The sequence below is a fragment of the Vidua macroura genome, chromosome 1, assembly GCF_024509145.1.
Source record: "Vidua macroura isolate BioBank_ID:100142 chromosome 1, ASM2450914v1, whole genome shotgun sequence".
Classification (NCBI taxonomy): domain Eukaryota; kingdom Metazoa; phylum Chordata; class Aves; order Passeriformes; family Viduidae; genus Vidua; species Vidua macroura.
Window position 1 is genome coordinate 29,316,850 of NC_071571.1, and position 19,710 is coordinate 29,336,559.

General features: G+C 36.9%; 1 protein-coding gene across 1 annotated transcript in view; it reads right to left on the reverse strand.

Annotated features, from left to right (window-relative positions):
* The window catches only part of CRPPA (CDP-L-ribitol pyrophosphorylase A), a 105,486-nt gene that overhangs the window by 81,525 nt on the left and 4,251 nt on the right, over nt 1-19,710 (reverse strand). Inside the window, exon 2 of the mRNA XM_053999562.1 lies at nt 17,312-17,591. Coding sequence (XP_053855537.1) covers nt 17,312-17,591 — 280 coding nt within the window. The remainder of the gene's footprint in view (nt 1-17,311; nt 17,592-19,710) is intronic.

Sequence of the window (19,710 nt, forward strand, 5' to 3'; positions counted from 1 at the left end):
CTACAAGGAAAGTTTCAGAAAATTGAGCTTGTTCCTCTGTGTTGAATTCACCCTGTGAAATACTGAGTAACCACACTTACCAGTGAAATCAGAGGGAACACAGCAGATGCATCTGAAAGTACTCAATATCCAGCAACACTGCTGCAGAACAGATATTTAAATGCCTATATTTCAGTTTTAGTTTTGCTTAGGTTTGAAACCAATTAAACATATACCTTTGGTTTTTTCATCAATATATAGCATTAAAGATCTGTGGCATCTTTGAAACAGAACTCTCCTATGTAGCTTTAGGCATTTTGATAGCAGAAAGTTACCCACACTTCATCAGTAACTTATCAAACGCTCACATGCATTGGATGCAGCTTAAGACAATTGGGACGACAGTGGTCCATACAATATTGAAGAAAAGAATGCAGTGGCAGAACACTGCTTACCAAGTCATAGGGCAAAAAAGCACGCTCTCCATCAATGCTAACCACTGAGAAAAGCATCTTCACAATATACTGCTTATTATGAATTTTTAAGATGAATTAAAAAAGAATAATTGATGCTGTTTGAAAATATGTGGAACTATCCAATATCTTAAAACAGTATACCTAGAAAATCATTCCCAGTGTTGAATTCTGACACTTTTTTACTGCAGACACAGATTTTCTGAGGTTTAGTGAATTTGGATACAGAAAAAAATACATGGAAAGAGATACCTATACAAAAACCACATGGAGCAAAACACTATCATCCAAAGGCAAAATGTGATACAGAAAGGTCAGTAAAAAGCATGCTATCACAAAAGAACTGTCTGTAAAGAATCTCAAGAAGTCATCTAGGCCACCTTTCTGTCCTAGCCAGGATGAATTTTATTTCTGTAATAGAAAAGACAAACTGAGAAAACTAAACACCATTATAATTTTAGTAATATGTCAGTGTATTAAATGAGGTGTAAATTTAACAGATGTACTTAGAGCAAAAGCTGTGCATAGCAGAAGTAGAGGGACTAAATTATCTGCAACTTGTCCCCTCTCTATTTCCTATGATTCAAGGACATGGATTATTACATCTATATCCCAGCTGCTGGGCATTTGGACTATGTTATTTTGCTCTGCTGTCATATTTTAATTGGTCTCTCACACACACACACACACAATTATAAAATTAGAAGGTCATGGGAAAAGAGAGAGAGCAGCATGCTACCCACAGTTTTTCTGTAATTAGCTATATATTTGAATTTTTTTTTAAACAGTTACCATTCCAGAAAGCCATTTAGCAAAAGAGGGTTCCTTAGGCTGATCCAATATTTTATTACAGTTTTTAACAATCCTGTCATGTTACATATTCAGCATAAAACAGGCTGAAAGAATACAATGTGACTTGCGTAACCAAATCTCACAAGTGAAACATGCACTCTGAGGAACAAAAAACCAAACTGCAATTCTAAATAAAATTGAATACTCAGAATTATGTTCTTAAACGAACTCTGAAACACATTGTTTTCTTGCCATCTGGTTTATTGCACAATAAAAAATTATGAATATCTGTATTGGTATCTTTGTGACAATGCTGAACCACAACTCCTGCTCTGCTGAGGCCTAGCTCTTCCAAACAATTCAGAATGACCTAATTTCTACTAAATCCAAATGCAATATTTTTTTTAAAACTCTGCAATTAACTTCTCAAGTAATTGAAAGCCTCACAGCACTTAACATTTAACAAGTGCATTTTTCAAACAACTACAGTTTTATTTTATAATACCCCATAACTGAGTCCAGTGTGGCAGGGTGAGTTTTCCCCTTTTCTTCCTGCCACTTCAATAGGAAATCACAAGTTGGGCACAGTAAGATTTTTTTCTGCAGCAGGTCCACTCAAACAATACCTGACACTGATTGAGAACATGAAATCTAATACAAAGAATAAGATTCATGGATGACTTCTGATCATGCAAAGGAGAGAAATTCTATGTATGCAGAAACAGGATAATAAGCAGTCATTTGATTTAAAAAGAAAGCTCCAACTTTTACTCCACCAAAGGACAACTCAGTTCATGACTGAAAGCATAATGGAGAACTCTGGTACTTTTTAAAGCCAAGAAGTTTCAACTGCTCAGAAAACCTTCATATGATAAAGAGCTGCAGTCCAAAACCCCAAAAGCTGAGCTTGAGCATACTTGCTAAGGTGCAGCACTGAGTCAAAACCTTAAAATCCTGAGACAAAATACAGAAACTGATTCTGTTTTCCTCACTACTGGCTCACTTTCCACAGGACCTTTCTCTGTCTCACAAACACACACAGGCTCTCTCAACCTGATGTGACCCAACACAGAGCTGCATTTACCACCTCAGTGACACAAGAACTACATTAATTCCTAAGGTCACTTTCAGACTGTGTGAAATTGGGCCAAGCAAGGGAAAATACTGGCCTGTGGCCCTACACTGTTTTCATAAGGCTCAAGAGAGCTGAACAAACACAGGAAACTTTGTGTCTGCAGTACTGCTGGCAACATCCCTGAGCTGGTATATGCCAACAGAGCTGCCAAACCCATGCTGGCTTACACAGATCTCACCACACGTGCTTCTGCTTCCAAAACTGGCTCATTGTATCTTCATTCATGTTCTAGGTATAACATTTGGCATGTGAAATCAAAAGAACTGAGCAGTGAGTTTTGTCTTATATACAGGCCAAAGAGGGGCATGCTTTTAAGATGTATGGCTCATTCTGCAGTACTTGTTTCTAGTTAGCACAAACCTCCTCCCTACTCTGAAAAGCACAAAACCTTTCTGAATTCCACCTAGCAGCCTTGCAATGAACCGGATGGAAATTTAGGAATTTAAGACAGGGCTACAGACTACATTTTTTCATTCAGAGACTTAAATATTAGGGCACAGTAGGGACAATAATACAATAAAGGCAGTATTGTAGCAAAAGGGACTTTTGTCCCTGATAATTGTGAGGTGATAATTGTGAGGTCCCTGATAATTAAGTGAAGAACACAATCATTCGGCTCGTCCACATCGATTCAGTTACAACAGCAAACATTTTAATCTTTGCAAGGGATTTCCCTGTTGGTTTTTGCAGTTATAAATCAGTAAAAAAAATTTATTTCCATATTAGTAAAAGAGAGTATATACTGAGTTTCAGGTATTTGAATTTTATTTGTTCTAATTTGAGAAGCATTGACTTGCTCTTTATGTCAGGAATGCACAAGTATTTGGCCCATCTCTCAGGCAAGGTTCAGACATGAACATAAAAAGTAATAAAACAAAGAAAACCTATCCTCATTTAAAATTATAAGTACTTGCTAATGTCACTGTAGTTCTAAAAATCTTTTTTGCACTTTGAATTACCATAGCACAAAATTCAAATCCTGTGAGTCTAAAGCAAGTGCCTGGGTCTTATACTGACATTTCCCTACTCAAGAGTACTTGTCTTCCAATTTCTAAAAATTTTAAGCCAGACCTCAAGTAGGTTTGCTTTCAAAATCATACAGAAAATGCATCATATGCTCTTCCTGAATGTGAAGTGGATACTCAACAGATAGTTAAACTGAATTTCTTTAAATGTCCACTTTACAGCCTTCAAGCCATCCTACTTCAAACACATTCAAGCGCTAACCTTGGCATGTCCAGGAAATGCATTTCTTTACCCCATTTTTGCATATTTTGTTAAATAAATCTGTTAAAGTATCCAAATATGAATGACCAAGCTCTTAAAACACTGCTTCATAGCATAACAGACATTGAAACAAATACCACTAACTGGTTATTTTTCTTTTGCAGACAAAATATTTGAAGAAAAAGCAACCTTCTAATCTATGACTTCCTTAAAACAATGCTAAAATGTCCTAAGAATGCAGAATTCTATCAAATTCAGGGGAAGTGACAGACTCACGTCCCTCAGAAGCAAGCTCATCTATTGATCTGGTGAAACTTAACCCGCTTCCAGATGCTTTTAGAAACAAGAGGTGTCTTTTATGACCCATTTTAAACTGCACAAATCAAAAATATTTACAAAAAGGTTCTAAACCTTGTATTCATTTTTTTGCATAACTGCCTATACCACAACATGCATTCAAGAATTAAAGATTCAGTGGTGACTGAAAAAAGGTAAAGAATGAAGGATGAATGAGGAAGGTCAGTTTATCAAAGCACCACAAGTGTTTCCAGTGGATCCAAAGTATACTAACCCAGCTTTTCGCTAAACAGTAACATATTGTTCTCAGTTTATCATACTTCCACTCTAACAAGATGTTGTTTAGATGTGTGTATTCAGTGAATCCATAACCAGGGTGAGCTTTAAGATCAGACAACATAATCAGTTCAAGGACTGCTGAATCCCAAAAGTATTAATGACATCTTTTATTACAAAATGAAATATGAATTTTTAGATCACAGAAGCTGACACAAAACATAACAACCTGGCTAACATAATGCAGTATAGCTTACTTTTACTGAATATTCATAAATAATTAAAACCTTCATTTTATTTCTAGTAAGGTAATATTAGGTAGTAAAATCGAAACAAAACCCATTAAAATTTTCATAAGGATTAGGGAGGGAGATGGAGCTTTTATCACAAGCAACAAATTATCCGGCTTACAGATATCCAAAACACAGTGCAGTATTTACTGCACCGTTGGGAGACCAACACTCCCCACCTACAGCACAGCACACCAAGAACAAGTTACCAAAGAGCCAAAAGCTCCAAAAGAGCATGAAAACCAACACACATTACTGATTTGGTCATTTTGGGTAGCCAGTGCTGAAACAGAACAATGGCAAATTGCTGCAAATCTCAACAAATTGAATGACATGGACTAGGAAGAAAAAAAAAAGTTGTAGTGGCACAAAATCCTTACAAAAATGTCAGAAGTACAATTCCTTTTGTTTTAGAATAGTGTGGTAACAAGTTCAGACAACCACAGATCCTCCAGGCTGGCCTACTAAAACAAAAATATGCTATGTCTTTGGCATACTTACCTTGTCCCCAGTAAGCCCCAAGTACTAATGAAGACCCATAAAGTCCACTCACACAGCCAGTCTGGAACCCTCAACTTCAAGAGAGTGGGAATGACAGCTTACAACTTTACAGAGCCTAGTCATAAATGAGCAAAGCCTTACATCTCTCTAACATGACTTCTTTTCACTTTTTAATTGCACCAACAATACTTTTCTTCTCCATTCACAGCTTCTGTCTCCCCTGAAATTCATTTTCCCTATGCTATTTTCTCATTTGTCTAATAGCATTAAGTAAGTGTATATTTTATGTTTTATTTCTTTAGTATTTTAATCATCCCAACTAACAATTCAATGTTATAATATTATTTAGGAATAGGCCTGATATGAGACATAGAAAAAACAAGCCTTTGAGTGCTAAGTTTGAAACAATGTTCCTATTCTTAAGCTTTTACATGTTTTCTCAATATTCATATCTATTCATATCTATCAATTTTAATTCTTTATTCAGACTTGTTTTCAACTCTGACAAGCAAAACGGAACTGAAGCAAGACTCACAAATAATTTAGCCACCCTGCCTTAGAAAAAATAAACTTGGCTTGCATATATACACTGAAAATAGAAGTACATTAGAAATACACTTTCATAATTTCAAACTAACTAACTTCTTTGAAACTGTATGCTGGAGATAGTGGGGCTTGTCACACTTAATAGGAGAACTATATCCATCTTGGAACACCATTAAAGTCAGTTTTATAACTGTGAACTTGGTAAACATACAAGCAATTTTATCTTGCTTTTCCATGAAGACGAAGATTGCATTAGGACAATGGTGAACTATGTAACAATAACAATCAATGTTAATTTAGACAAGCTAGGTATCTAACAGTTTACAAATATGTCCTGGAATGGTTTTTGTTGGGTGAAAGACTATTTATAAGTTTCCAAACATTACCATCTCATAAGGATTTCAGTCTAAATTAGGTCTGGCTATGAACCAGATAAAGAAGCTCAGAATAACTATGATTAATTTCTTCTCATTTTTTTCCCATCAAACTGTTTCCACATGTTACTACAGGGAGATTATTCTTTTACACAGATCAAACTACTTTCCAGGAAGGGCATTCACAGCCATCAACAGTATGAAAAAAAATACAGAAATAAACACAGTATCTCTGATACATGGAACAGGTAGAAACCTGCACTTCTATTCAGACATTTGCGTTCAAGCTAATTGTATCTACAGTAATCAACATACTTCAGACACACTCAGTAATTACCATTTAAGTTAGAAGAATTGTCTCTACTGAAAGATTTCCTAATTCAAATTTATCAAACAGAATCTTCAAAGCAAAATAAAGCAAAATTCAAAAAGTTAATTATAAGATTAAAATATTTCACATATTTAAGAGGATGTTCTTTTCAGATTCCTTCTATATCTATTAAAACAAAGGCATATAACCTTTTTTGTAAAATAAAGCAATCAGAGAATTACTTCTAATAAACATTTACAGTATGGCATTAAAATACCATATTTTAACCTTATCTTCTTATGTTTATTTTTCCCCTTTTCATTTTCTGTATTTTGTATCCAGCTCTTTTTTTTTTTTTCTATAACCAAAATTCTTAATCTATGAGAGGTTTTATGATTCCAGTGCAGAGATGTAAGATTTTGGGTATTTCCTCTTCCAATTTATAGAAATCCCAGCAAAACAACTCTATTTCAAGGGACAAGATTGAGGCAGAAACAGTTGTGGCACAAACCATACGCCACCACACCTATACAGAAGTGCAGTTGAAAACAACTATTCAACTACGCGAGCAAAGTTTTCCAAACTTAGGTGTGAATGCTTGTTCAAGCCCAAACTAGCCAAGCTTCCAAACTGAACTAATACAAGCCTGCACATAGTCCTCAGAGTTCATAACCTCATTCTGCACCCAGAACCCACCTACTTTCTGGATAGCAAGGCAAAGCAGCAACTTTGTTGCGTGGTTTCAACTCAAATCAGTCACCATCTGCCCCCATAACTCATTCTGTAAATGTCATGTCCAAAAGACCCCCCCACCCCCAAACCAGCTGCACACTTCTCTTGAAGGACCACATACAGCATGGAGTCAGTCAGGACTACAGGACAAGCAAGATGACTCAGTAAAGAACAGCACACCACAATAAAGGTAGAAGTGCTCATTAGCATGCAGAAACATAAATTTGAGTCCAGGGCATAGCATACTTTCATTCACACTCACACCCAGACTCTCCCACATAGCATAGACATAACTTATGTGACTGTGCTGTGGAGGCCAGGATTCCTCTGCCTATTCCTTCTACTGACAATCAAGCACAGTCTGCAACCTGGGCTGTGTATCCATTAGAAATTAAGTCTGAAGAAAAAGGATTATCTTATTTCTGCAAGGCTATCCTCTTTAACAAAAAGAATAATTTTTAAATTACCTTATTTTGAATTTTGTTGGGGAAAAGAAAAAAACCAAAAGACGAAATTCATAATACTTATGGCTATGGCATGTTTGATTCTCATTAGTGAGCACTTGAATTTCTTTTATGTAGGCAGCATCACCAGCCAGTGCAATTTCAGCTATCTTGACACATTTGCACTGGCAGCTTTTAATTGCCCAAGGACAGAACTGGTTGAAATGTTAAACAAGCCTAGTCTTACACAGTTATTAAACCTAATCATCAGCCAGACAAAAAGAAGGTTAATTAGAACACATGTAAGGAGTTTTGAACACTAGGAAAAAAAGGCTTGTATGCTAAACTTCACCAAATTTCCTTAAAGTCTGTTTACCCAGCTGGCTAGAAGCAACAGTCAAACTCACTAAAATTGGGCACATGTTAATCTTAAACCAACACCAGGAAGGAAGAAGTTATAATTGTGTTTATTCCTAGCTGAAAGAGAGGGGATGTTTAATCAGAAATTTAATATACACTTTGATCCAATGTTAATGAGCTGACACTATGTTGTACATTGAAATGACTTCAAAGACATAGGATGCCTTAAACAAATGTAATGTATATTTATTACACTGTTTAGAAAAAGAAAACATTTCTTCTAATGAGGTCACCTTTATCAGAATATGCTATCTGAGTAACTGGGGATAGCACATGTACATCAAGACATGTCAGAGCCGCAGTTAGCTAAAGCAAACTAAGGAAGATAACAGCAACTGTTGCTCAAAAATTAAGATCACACATGCTCTTTTTTACTTTATATAATTTCTGTTCTTTTGTATTTAAAGCATTTACTTCTAAGCATCAGTAAATATTGTTTTGACCTGATCAATCACATGCTAAATTCTAAAAGTTATTCATTCTGTGGAACAAATAAGATTTCTCAGAGAAAATAGAAAAGATTCCCCTCGAAAAGACAGAATAGGAATACATAAATGAAAAAAAATATATAGATGTTTAAAGTAGAGGAAAGAAGCGGAACTAGATGTATCACAGGCTGCAATTTTTCAACACACAGCATTGAAAACAAACTCCAAAATGTACCATAAGTGGAAAAGAAGCAAAACCAAGTACATATGCTCTCAGGAAAAGGGACGAGTGCTAGTGCAAACAACGACACAGCATTTATGTGAACATTTGATTTCATATCAAAATTGGATTTTTTTAAAAAACAGACTGAAAGTAAGTCATAAGAATATAATTTATGTTGTTCTTGTATCATGAACTACTAGCATAAATTTTTAAAACAATGAAGCATAAATTACAAAAGTTCACAGGATTAAACCAATATTTACACTTTTAATGTGTCATACAAATTACATAGCATTTCTTCTACTGCATTCTTTATCTGTGCATCCCTTGTGAGAATTCAAGAATGGTCAAGAAAGCAAGTGTTTTCCATAGATACAATAGTACAGTACATTACAGAAAATATTTTTTGTCATATTATTAGCTAAAAAAGGTCTTACTACTTAGTCAACATATTTAACCTATTTTTTGTCACAGTGCAATAACTGGAAATGTTTAACAAGATTTTTTTTCTTCTAGATACATTTTTAAAAAATATTTTAAAGTTTTGTATAGAGCTTGTCTAGTACTACTAACAATCTATATTAAGTATATGATACACACCACACATGGCATCCCTCACCTAAAGAGCAGCACATGCTGGTGCAGAGTCTCAAGACTTTCTTACAACCTATTTATTTTTTTCAGTTGTCAGCAATAGTTGCAAATTATACACAATTACAATGGATTCTATAACATGTATAATTCAGTCTAAGCAATTCAAATATTCTAAAGCAAATCATGTGGCCAGTAACCCCCCATCAGTTTTCAATATTTTTGAAGCATTTTAAATCATACTTACAGCTTTACATTTTGGCATTCATTCAACATAACTGACAATAAGATGAGCTACCAGCACTTTCTTGTTCTAACTCGTGCTATACTGCAAATCTAGGTGGCAAAATTTAAACAAAACATCTGCTCTAAAAATTAATGCAACACAAACCAAATAATTTTTGCCACTAAAATTAACAAGACTGTTTATTTTGACTGCATAGCATTACCTTGCATTAACAAGTAACAAAGCACAACTTACAGTCAGCAAGACATCTTTCATACCCCAAATACTGATTTACATTGCAAAAAGCAATCAGCGAGCATGCATTCTGCCACAAAAGATTTTGCATATTACAGTAAATCAATATAAGGACGAGTTAGCACTTGTATTCAGTGGAGCAGAAATCTTGATGCAACTGCCACAGGAGTTGAAATTGTTTTTAGGGGGCTTATACTTTAAGAAGAATATTTTACCTCAAGACAGCATGCATCATTACAAAATCAACATCATGATGTGAAGGCTACTGATCCACTGCTCATCATTTAACACATGATTTCCATCATTTTATAAAGAAGAAAAAAAGTCTCAATGTGTTGTAGGAAGACTCTTGCACAATTTAATCAACCAAATGCAAAACTGCAATGTTTAATTAATATCTCTTTTCCCACGCATACAGTCCTGAGCAACCAAACCCCACGGGCACTAGAGTTTGTGGTCACACAGTGCCCTAAGCAGCTCTGCACACGCTTATCAAATGTCTTTGCCTCATGAACTTGCTCAGCTGCTTCTCTCAGAACTGCTTGTGCCTCTCCTTGCAGCAAACCTTGGACTCAAGTTTCTTTCCTTTACAGTCCATTAAATTCAAAATTTCAGGACACCTCTTTATACGGGCTTCATCTAACACTTTCTGTTATCAAGGGCTTTTATAATATGCATCACTACACCTTACCATGTCAGTTTGGCTCAAATAGTGACTTTAATACATGTATGTGTGGATTTGATAACTCACTAATTCTCTCCTACATGCTCCAGGGCTCCTCGGGGCAGTTTTCGTTCTTTCTGTACTACAGCCCACTTACTTCTTGGAAACAGGAGGATAAGCACAGAACCAGTCCAGCAAACTATTACAGCATATTAAACAGGCCAAGTTGGCTTTCAGAAGCTTCACCTAACCTGCAGGGCTGGTGTTGTCTTTGCCATAACCACTCAGATTAAAAACTCAGCCAAAATGCAGCTGGGAATATTTCTGCTTCAAAACTCAGAAAATCTTTCTTTTCAATGCAATATTTGGTGAAAAGGAGTAAAATTTACATGTCTAGTCTTTAGTCAGAGAGTTATGACTAAGAACCTCTTCCACATCTTGGCATGTAGGAGTTGCTAGAATGATCCAAGGCCTTTATTCAGCTTCTCACACAAGCTGGACAAGATAAGGTTTCCCTTATTTTAAGGAACTATTCTTTAAACCTTTTATCTGCTGCAGGAAGGAGAAATCTGAGTACTAAACAGACTTATCTTTGCTAAATTCTGCTTCATTTCCCAAATGTAATATTGTTTTCTCAGATAAAGCATATAGATTTTAACTAGCCTCAAATAAACAGCAGTACTATATATGTTGTTTCTCTAAATTCAAAGGGGGTACATTTTATAGACATTACATAAAAATTACCCAAACAACCACTTAAGTACAGGAAACTATGTTCAGAATTTATTTTCGGAATAAACTAACCCTTTCTCAAAAAAAAAAAAAAAGATGGAAGGAAGGAAGGAAGGAAGGAAGGAAGGAAGGAAGGAAGGAAGGAAGGAAGGAAGGAAGGAAGGAAGGAAGGAAGGAAGGAAGGAAGGAAGGAAGGAAGGAAGGAAGGAAGGAAGGAAGGAAGGAAGGAAGGAAGGAAGGAAGGAAGTTGCGGAAGGAAGTTGCGGAAGGAAGTTGCGGAAGGAAGTTGCGGAAGGAAGTTGCGGAAGGAAGTTGCGGAAGGAAGTTGCGGAAGGAAGTTGCGGAAGGAAGTTGCGGAAGGAAGTTGCGGAAGGAAGGAAGTTGCGGAAGGAAGGAAGGAAGGAAGTTGCGGAAGGAAGGAAGGAAGGAAGTTGCGGAAGTTGCGGAAGGAAGTTGCGGAAGGAAGTTGCGGAAGGAAGTTGCGGAAGGAAGGAAGTTGCGGAAGGAAGTTGCGGAAGGAAGTTGCGGAAGGAAGGAAGTTGCGGAAGGAAGGAAGTTGCGGAAGGAAGGAAGGAAGTTGCGGAAGGAAGGAAGGAAGGAAGTTGCGGAAGGAAGTTGTGGAAGGAAGTTGCGGAAGGAAGTTGCGGAAGGAAGGAAGTTGCGGAAGGAAGGAAGTTGCGGAAGGAAGGAAGTTGCGGAAGGAAGGAAGTTGCGGAAGGAAGGAAGTTGCGGAAGGAAGGAAGTTGCGGAAGGAAGTTGCAGAAGGAAGTTGCAGAAGGAAGTTGCGGAAGTTGCGGAAGTTGCGGAAGTTGCGGAAGTTGCGGAAGGAAGGAAGGAAGGAAGGAAGGAAGGAAGGAAGGAAGGACTGTAGACTTCCAGAAACTAAAAACTGGTGGATTAAGCACCTTTCAAAAATACTAGTTGTGGGTTCTATTAGTACAACACACAAATGATGCCAAGAGAAAGGGAGATTGTAATTTGAGTTTCTGTCTATGATTTATGTATTTCAGTTGGGTGAGTTGCATCTTCACAATAAATATGATGAATCACCTAAAGCACTTAAATTGAGACTGGGAAATGACAGAGCTGTTTTTCCCCTACCAATGTCCCCCCACCATCAAACATTGCATCTTGTTAGGACTAAGACTACAAGTATTTACTAACAATGCATTAGTTCTCCATTCAACGTGGAAAACAATTAACAACTTGGCTGAGAAGGTTTTAATTTCTACACGACCAAAAATGCCATAAGCTATGGAAACATCACTATGCTTTCAATAGTTATCCATTAAAAAGGAAAAATGCATTATATTCCTGTTTTTTCTACAACAGTAAAACCACACTTCATTGCTTCACACATTCAGGGCTGCTAAGGAGCTCCTAATCTTTACAATAATGCAGAATCATAAAATAGTTTGGGTTGCACGAGACGTTTAAGGGTCATGTAGTCCAACCCTGCTGCAATGAGCACAGATGTCTCAAACTCTGAGTGAGATCAGGTTGCTCAGCCTTGTTCAACTGGACCGTGACTGTTTCAAGGGATGGGGCATCCATCATTTCTTCAGGAAAACGCTTTCTGTGTTTCACCACCCCCACTGTAAAAAAATATTTGTCTCTATCTAGTCTGAATCTACTATTTTTTAGTTTAAAATCATTACCACTTGTCCTATTTCAACTGCCTCTGCTAAAAAGTTTTTTGCCATCTTTCATATAAACCCTTTCAAATACTGAGAGGCCACAATAAAATCTCTCTGGAGCTCTCTTGTCCAGGCTAATTGACCCTAACTCCCTCAGTCTTTCATCGCAGAAGATGTTGAATCCATCTGATCATTTCTGTGGCCCTCTACTGGACCTGCTCCAATAGGTCCACATCATTCTTGTGCTGAGGGCCCTAGTGCCAGATGCAGTACTCCAGGTGAGTTCCCATGAAAGCTGAGTAGAGGGACATAAATACCTCCCGGAACCTGCTGGCTGCAACTCTCCTGGCCCAGAACACAGTTGGCTTTCTGGCTGTAAGTGTATACTGTCAGCTCATGACCAGCTTTTCATCTACAAGTACCCACTTTTCTGAAATGCCCTCTCAACCCTTTCATTCCCCAGCCTTTACTGATACAGGAGCTTGCACCTGCCATGTTGAACCTCAGTGTTCACACAGGACCACTGCTTGAGCTTGTCCAGGTTCCTGTGCATGGCATCCACCCCTCAGGCATATCAACCACACCACTCACCTTGGTGTCATCTATATATTTGCTCAGGGTGCATCTAATCCCAATGTGCCTGTGTCAATTATGAAGATAATACAGAGTACTGGTCCCAGTATGGATCCCTGAGGGACACCACTTGTCTCTGATCTCCAGCTGGACATTGAGGTGTTAATCATTACCCTCTCAATGCAGCCATCCAACCAATTCCTCCTCCACTGAACAGTCCACCCATCAAATCCTTCCTCCAACTTAGAGAGGAGATTGTGGCTGACTGTCAAAGGCCTTAGGGAAGACCAGAGAGGCGACATCCATAGCTCTTCCTTGTGCCACTGATGTAGTCACTCCATCATAGAAGGCCACTAGGTTGGTTGAGCAGGACTTGCCCTTGGTAAAGCCATAATGGTGCTCTCTAATCCCCTCCCTGTCTTCCATATGCCCTAGTAGGCTACGAGCATGTAGGTCCTAAAATGTTATTTTATTCTTAAATTGATGAGTAACATCCCTACAATTCATTAATAATTATTTTTACACTGACAATAGTCACTCTCCTAAAGTACAAAACTCATTCCATTCATGTCAAGTATATGTCATCAGTTCTTGATTCTGTTTTTGCACAGGGTTCTGACAGGACAGGAGTGAGAGTCCTGTAAAGTACCAAGCATACAATGAAAGCAGAACTTCTGAGAACACAGGCAGAGGATAACTTCAGATGACCCAGTGTATAAATATGAATTAAAAACAATCTTGTCACTGATGCAGCATTTGCAGCTGGCTAAAATCAGTCTTTGAACATAACAAAGAGGACAAAGACCATGTGTAAAATAGTCTATATATGGCAAAACCATAGGAGACAAGAAAACAAAAAGATCCAAGAGCAAAAGTGCAAAGAAAGGTCAGAGGGGGCAGAACCACTCCAGCATTCTGTCCCCATTCAAGTACACCACACCAGATCATCTTATTTATGCACCCAAATCTTCCTTTACTGTCAGTGAAGAAAAAGAGGTGGTTTTTGGTTTGCCGCCCACCAAGTTTTGCTAATGTAACTCAGCAACCATAGATAGAAAAATCAGTGGATGAAACAGGATCCACAGGGGTCCATGTTTTCTGCTCCAGCCTTCTGCTACAGTAAGAGTGATAATGACAGCACAAGAAGAACAGACTGAGCACAACATGTAGTGTTTTCTGTCTGGGGTATTACTTTGACCGACTGCCTCTGAGTAGGAGTCCACGAGACTGGGTAGTACTGTACAGCTGTATTGGCATGTAAGCTTTGTTCAGGTCCTTGCTAAAGCTCAGAATAAAGTAATGATGTTAGCTTCCAGAAACCAGCTTTTAAGAATGCCATTTTGACTTAGTCCTTTCAACATAAAATACTGTACTTTCAAATCTAGTTTATGTTAACTAGAGAAAAAAAAAAAAAGTCTTTGGATGTGCCTACTTCTTGTAAACTCTCAGTAGCAGAACTGACAAGTTCCCCCCCCACCTTCCCGATTTCTTTTTCATGCAAGCATTTTTCATTTTAGTTATGTTGTTTAAAATGCAATGCTGGCAATGAGATATTGCTAGAGGCTTTGGACTGATGCCTTCCAAAGCCTCCACTTTTCCCAGCTTTTACTGGCTGCAAAGAATTTGTTTCTAGAAACATATAATTTTAATTGCAAAATTACCCCAAAAACATAAATGGAATTTAATTGGTTACAAAGTAATATTTTGACATAATCAAGGAGTTGTTTGGGGGGTTTAAGGTATAATTTATTAGTTCTGGTTAAGGTACACATTTTTATTCCCACAGGCAAATAACAAACTGATTAGTAAGTGTAATAAAGCAGTTTATTTGTCTGACAATTGGCAGCTAGAAGTGAATAACTTACTTGATCAATTGCCATTTTCGACAACATTAAAGCTTCTCATAATTATGTTATCTATATGGTATGCAGACATATAACAATACAGCATTACCCTTATTAACACAAGTCATTTAATATGACGTTTCTGCCAGGTTTTGTACCTTTCTACATAATGCAAGAGGAAGTAATTACTTTTTGTACTGAAAGATTGAAGAACTGACATCCTTTTAGATATGCAAAGAATTTGACCATAGGAAGAACTAAACATGATAACTGCTCTCGATCAATTTTTTCTGATATTCAAAACCATGCATACCAGTTTTGAGAAAGTCACAGCTTTCCATTTAGTTCTTCAGAATTCTGTAGTTCTCAATTGGAAATAGCCACCTGTCTCTGGGAAGATGGTTTTCCAATTTGTTATATAAAATTAAATTCTTCTCATGTTCCTTAATTTAATTACTTTGTCATGTATTATCATAGCACCTAGCTTTTCGAGACTTCGAGCACACATCTCTCTGATGGCCCAGCCTTGCTGAAGCCAGTGGATCTCAGCCAACACAGAAAGCCACCACACACATTTCAGACAAATGTTATGCAATGGAATAGACTATTATATATGTACACAATCACCTTTCTGAGATCAAATGATACTTCAGCGATCCAGGTTAGGAAATCTTTACCTGTCAGAAGTTCAGATGAACTAGAATACACTGACTTGAGAAAGTCCACGGAGACTGCCTTGGTTCCCCCTACTTTTTTACTTTAAATACATTACATTCAATTAAAAAGAAAACCAGGAGAAAATATTATACTAAAATCACAAAACTTTCAAGAAAAATTGAACAAGTTAAATTCAAATGAGATATACCTTACCATGCAAAGACAACACAAACACATTCAGAAAAGTTATTCTCATTTCAACCCAAAATCAGTACAATTAACTCCATTCTTGTATCACTCTCAAAGAATCACATTTAAAACTAATTTTCAAAGAGGATTTATTTGAAAGTCTTTGCAAGAGAATCAATTTTGAAATGCTATTTTGTGCTGTATGAGAAAGAACTTTAAAAATATTTTTGACCTAACAGAGTTTAAGTTTCAATAACTGGAAATCTATGCTCTAGATCACTAGAAAACTATAGTGCAGTTTCTCTTTTATTGCCATTTCTTATTAAGCCTATCTAAAAAACTACAGGCCTACTAAGAAGAGGCTCAATATATTAGATTTGCAACATAATGTTCTGAGAGACTTGATATAATTTGATTTTCATAATGATGCTTAAGGCACCAATAATAAATATTTTAACAAGCTATATATTCCCCTATGAAGGCATAGCAGCACTAAGGAAACACCATGGTTCGTTCTTTGGACTCATTATTCCACTGTCAAAATTGTGAACCACTTGTTAATTATCTTTTACCACATTTTCTGGAGAAGACAACCAGTGGTACATTTTCCTAGTTTTCTAGTACCCAAACAATCTGCTGTCACTAATTACTTCTACCTCAAACCATGTCCTTGAAGCAGGGAAGCATTATGCATGTCATTAATGGAGAATTCAAGAACAAATTAAAGATAGCAAACTTTGCAAACAAGCCTGTGGCTAAGTCATGTCTTCTTACATCTCTGACTTAGGCAGTTCATCTAACAGTTCCTCCTGTTGCTAGTCCATGCATCTCCTATCTCCTTGCATAACACAACTTCTTACCAATTCTTCCCCTTCATATATCACTTACTTTCTCAGATTTTTTTTTTGTTTCTGTGAGTAATCTCAGTCCTCAGATGCAGTGTTAAACAGGAGAATATCCAACCTACAGCTGGAGGCTTCCCATTTACCCTGTTTTCCAGCAGTCTGCAATGCTTCTTGGTTCTAGAACACTTCACCATTAATACAGAGACAGCTCTTTTGCTGCTTATTCAGGATTTGCAGATAAGTTTGAGATGAAAGCACAAAGTCTGCAAGTCAGCCAATGCAGAACACACACTTTGGCTATTATTAGTAAACAGATCTGCTCTAGCATTAGGTGATAATTCTGCATGGAAAAAGAGGTAAACTATCTTTACATCTACCTTTCAACTAACAAATTGCTGATTGACTCAATGGCTTACTGACAGTCTCCATGGCAACAATTATTCCCTGTATCAAATAATACCTGCAGCATTTAAAAATGTCAACTTCCCCCACCTAACCTCTCTGCATAATAGAGAATCTGGATCTGTTCTACTTTAAAAAAAATTCATCACACATTAATAAAATCACTAGAAAATTCCTGATTTATCAATCATGATTTTAAGCTGTACAGTATAAAGCACATTACAGAGTTCCATTGCTATATAGTACATACCCCATGTTCTTTAGCAGCCATAACCACTTTTGAAACAATATCTTCTTCAACAAAAGGCCTCACTGCATCATGGATAATCACTACTTCTGGCTTCTGGACCAAATGGCTGGAAAACTCATTCTCTGCAAACACTTTCAGTCCATTGAATATCGACCGGTGACGAGTTATTCCACCTTCTACTACTGTAACTCTTTTGTGGCCATATTTTTCAATTATAGTCTTCATTGTTTCAATATTTTCAGGAGAGACCACCACAATAATGTCAGATATCCAACTTATCCTAGAAAAATCAGTACAAAACCAGAGAAAGTAGACATGAATGACTAAATGAAGTGGAGATATATGAAAAAAAGAAATTCAAAACAATAAAAAAATCAAGATGGCTAAATAAAGCACTTTTCGATATAATCAAGTCCATGTTTTTGTACTCCACTCCTTAAGGGAGAGCTATTACAGAAGATTTATACCAATGACACTGGAGTTCTGGGAAGGGACTTGCTTCCAACAACCACTTTGCAGAGGGGCACATTCTGGTAACTCTTCAAAAGCCTTGAAAACATTTCTTACTAGAGCACCATTCCTAACTTCAAACAGAACTTCTAAATCAAACAGGGACAGTTTGCTAATCAGTTTCTAACAAACTGGTAAATTCTGTGGCCTGGAATACTCCATGTTCCAGTGAAGCACATGGTGTAGAAGGGAATAAAGACAATCAAGAAAAAGTCTGAAACAAAGATCACCATCAAGACAGGCATCAGCAGTAATTGACTGAATGGTAATGAATGAAAACTGTAACACTTTAATATTGACAAGAAACATTATACTGGTAGTTTGAAAAAAATACATATTTATAAACACAAAGGTTTCTGCTGTAGGAAGCTATAAAAACATAAAAACATAGCTGTGCTAGTTAATAATACCATATCAAAATACATTTTTAGAGAGCTCCAAGATTTTACTATTGGTATCAGTCTTGCTCTAGAACTGAGGGGTTGTGTGGGGGGAAGTGAATGACACACAGACCATTATTGAAGCTAGGTTGAAATCATACTTCTGTCAAAGTATCTAGGAATACAAATTCTAGTCATATGTGGCATACTGTATTTCAAAACAACAGAAATACCATAATTCAAATCCATTGAAGTTACCTATTTTCTAAATACCTATGTAGAGAACATAAAAAAGTAATTGTGTTCCCTTTCTGTGTTTCCACAGATGGCAGAAGAGCATTTTAGCATGTCAGACAAGAAACTCACAGATGAGCAATGATTAAAAAATAATTACTATGTTAAAATTACCCATGTGTAGCTTACACACCTAACTAGGGAGAGAGAGAGACAAGTGCAATACACTGTCTCAACTAAAACTAGTAAAGCTACTGGAACTAATATTGCAGATACAAGAAGAATGAAGATACTAAGAACTAAATATTTGCAGTTAGAAAATTAAGAGTATGAAATTCACAGTTCAGAACTACACAGGCTCAAGATACTGATTTCTACAATGACACATGAGAAGGCATTGCCTGGGAACTATACTTACTTCAAAAGCAAAATTAATATGTGTTACAAATCAGTTGCCTAGAACTACGTGAAACAACAGAGTATCTTCCACCTTATTAATGGGGGTGGGGGGTTCTAATTAATAATACTCCATGGAAAACTATTTCAAGGAATCATCAAATAACTTTTTAAAATAAAATAAAGTGCTATTATAATTTTTCAAAAGAAAAATACTTGTCCTTATCTTCATTTTACTATTAGCAAAGGCAGAAAATACAGCCAAACCAACATATTCTCAGCATTCTTTAAGCATTAAAGTTGCTCAAATGTAAAATCTGAAGTCATGTGGCTTCAAGTTTCATTTCAACTTGTCACTCACCACAGGTCCATCAAAAGGTTTAAAAAACTCTCATATGATTTCTGGCATACTCTTATATTTAACTACAAAACGTAGCACTTCTGTATGACTTCAATTTGGAACTAGAGCAAACTAACTGGATTCGTCTCAGTTCCTTTAAATACTGAGAGTCAGTCATTTAAGAAAGCAAAATTCAGAAAGAGCTGTTTCACACTAAATGGGAACAAGAGCTCTGCATTTCAATTTGCAGAGAGACAGTAGCCTCACACAGTACTCAGAAACTGGACAATCTGCACAGTCACTGTGACTGTGCCAGAAGAGCACTGACATTGCCCTTTCTAGAGTCAAAGGAAACAGATTATGAGGCAACTGAGTAGTACACAGCATCTTCTGAGAAGCGGAGAGGAGAACACAAGTACTGGCCAGCCTGTGATAAATCTCTGTACAGAGGGGGTGGAATGGCTCAAGGCCTCCAGTGGTACAATACACCAAAAAGTGACAGGATGCGGTCACAGCTCCACCCTGTGTCTGCATAAACA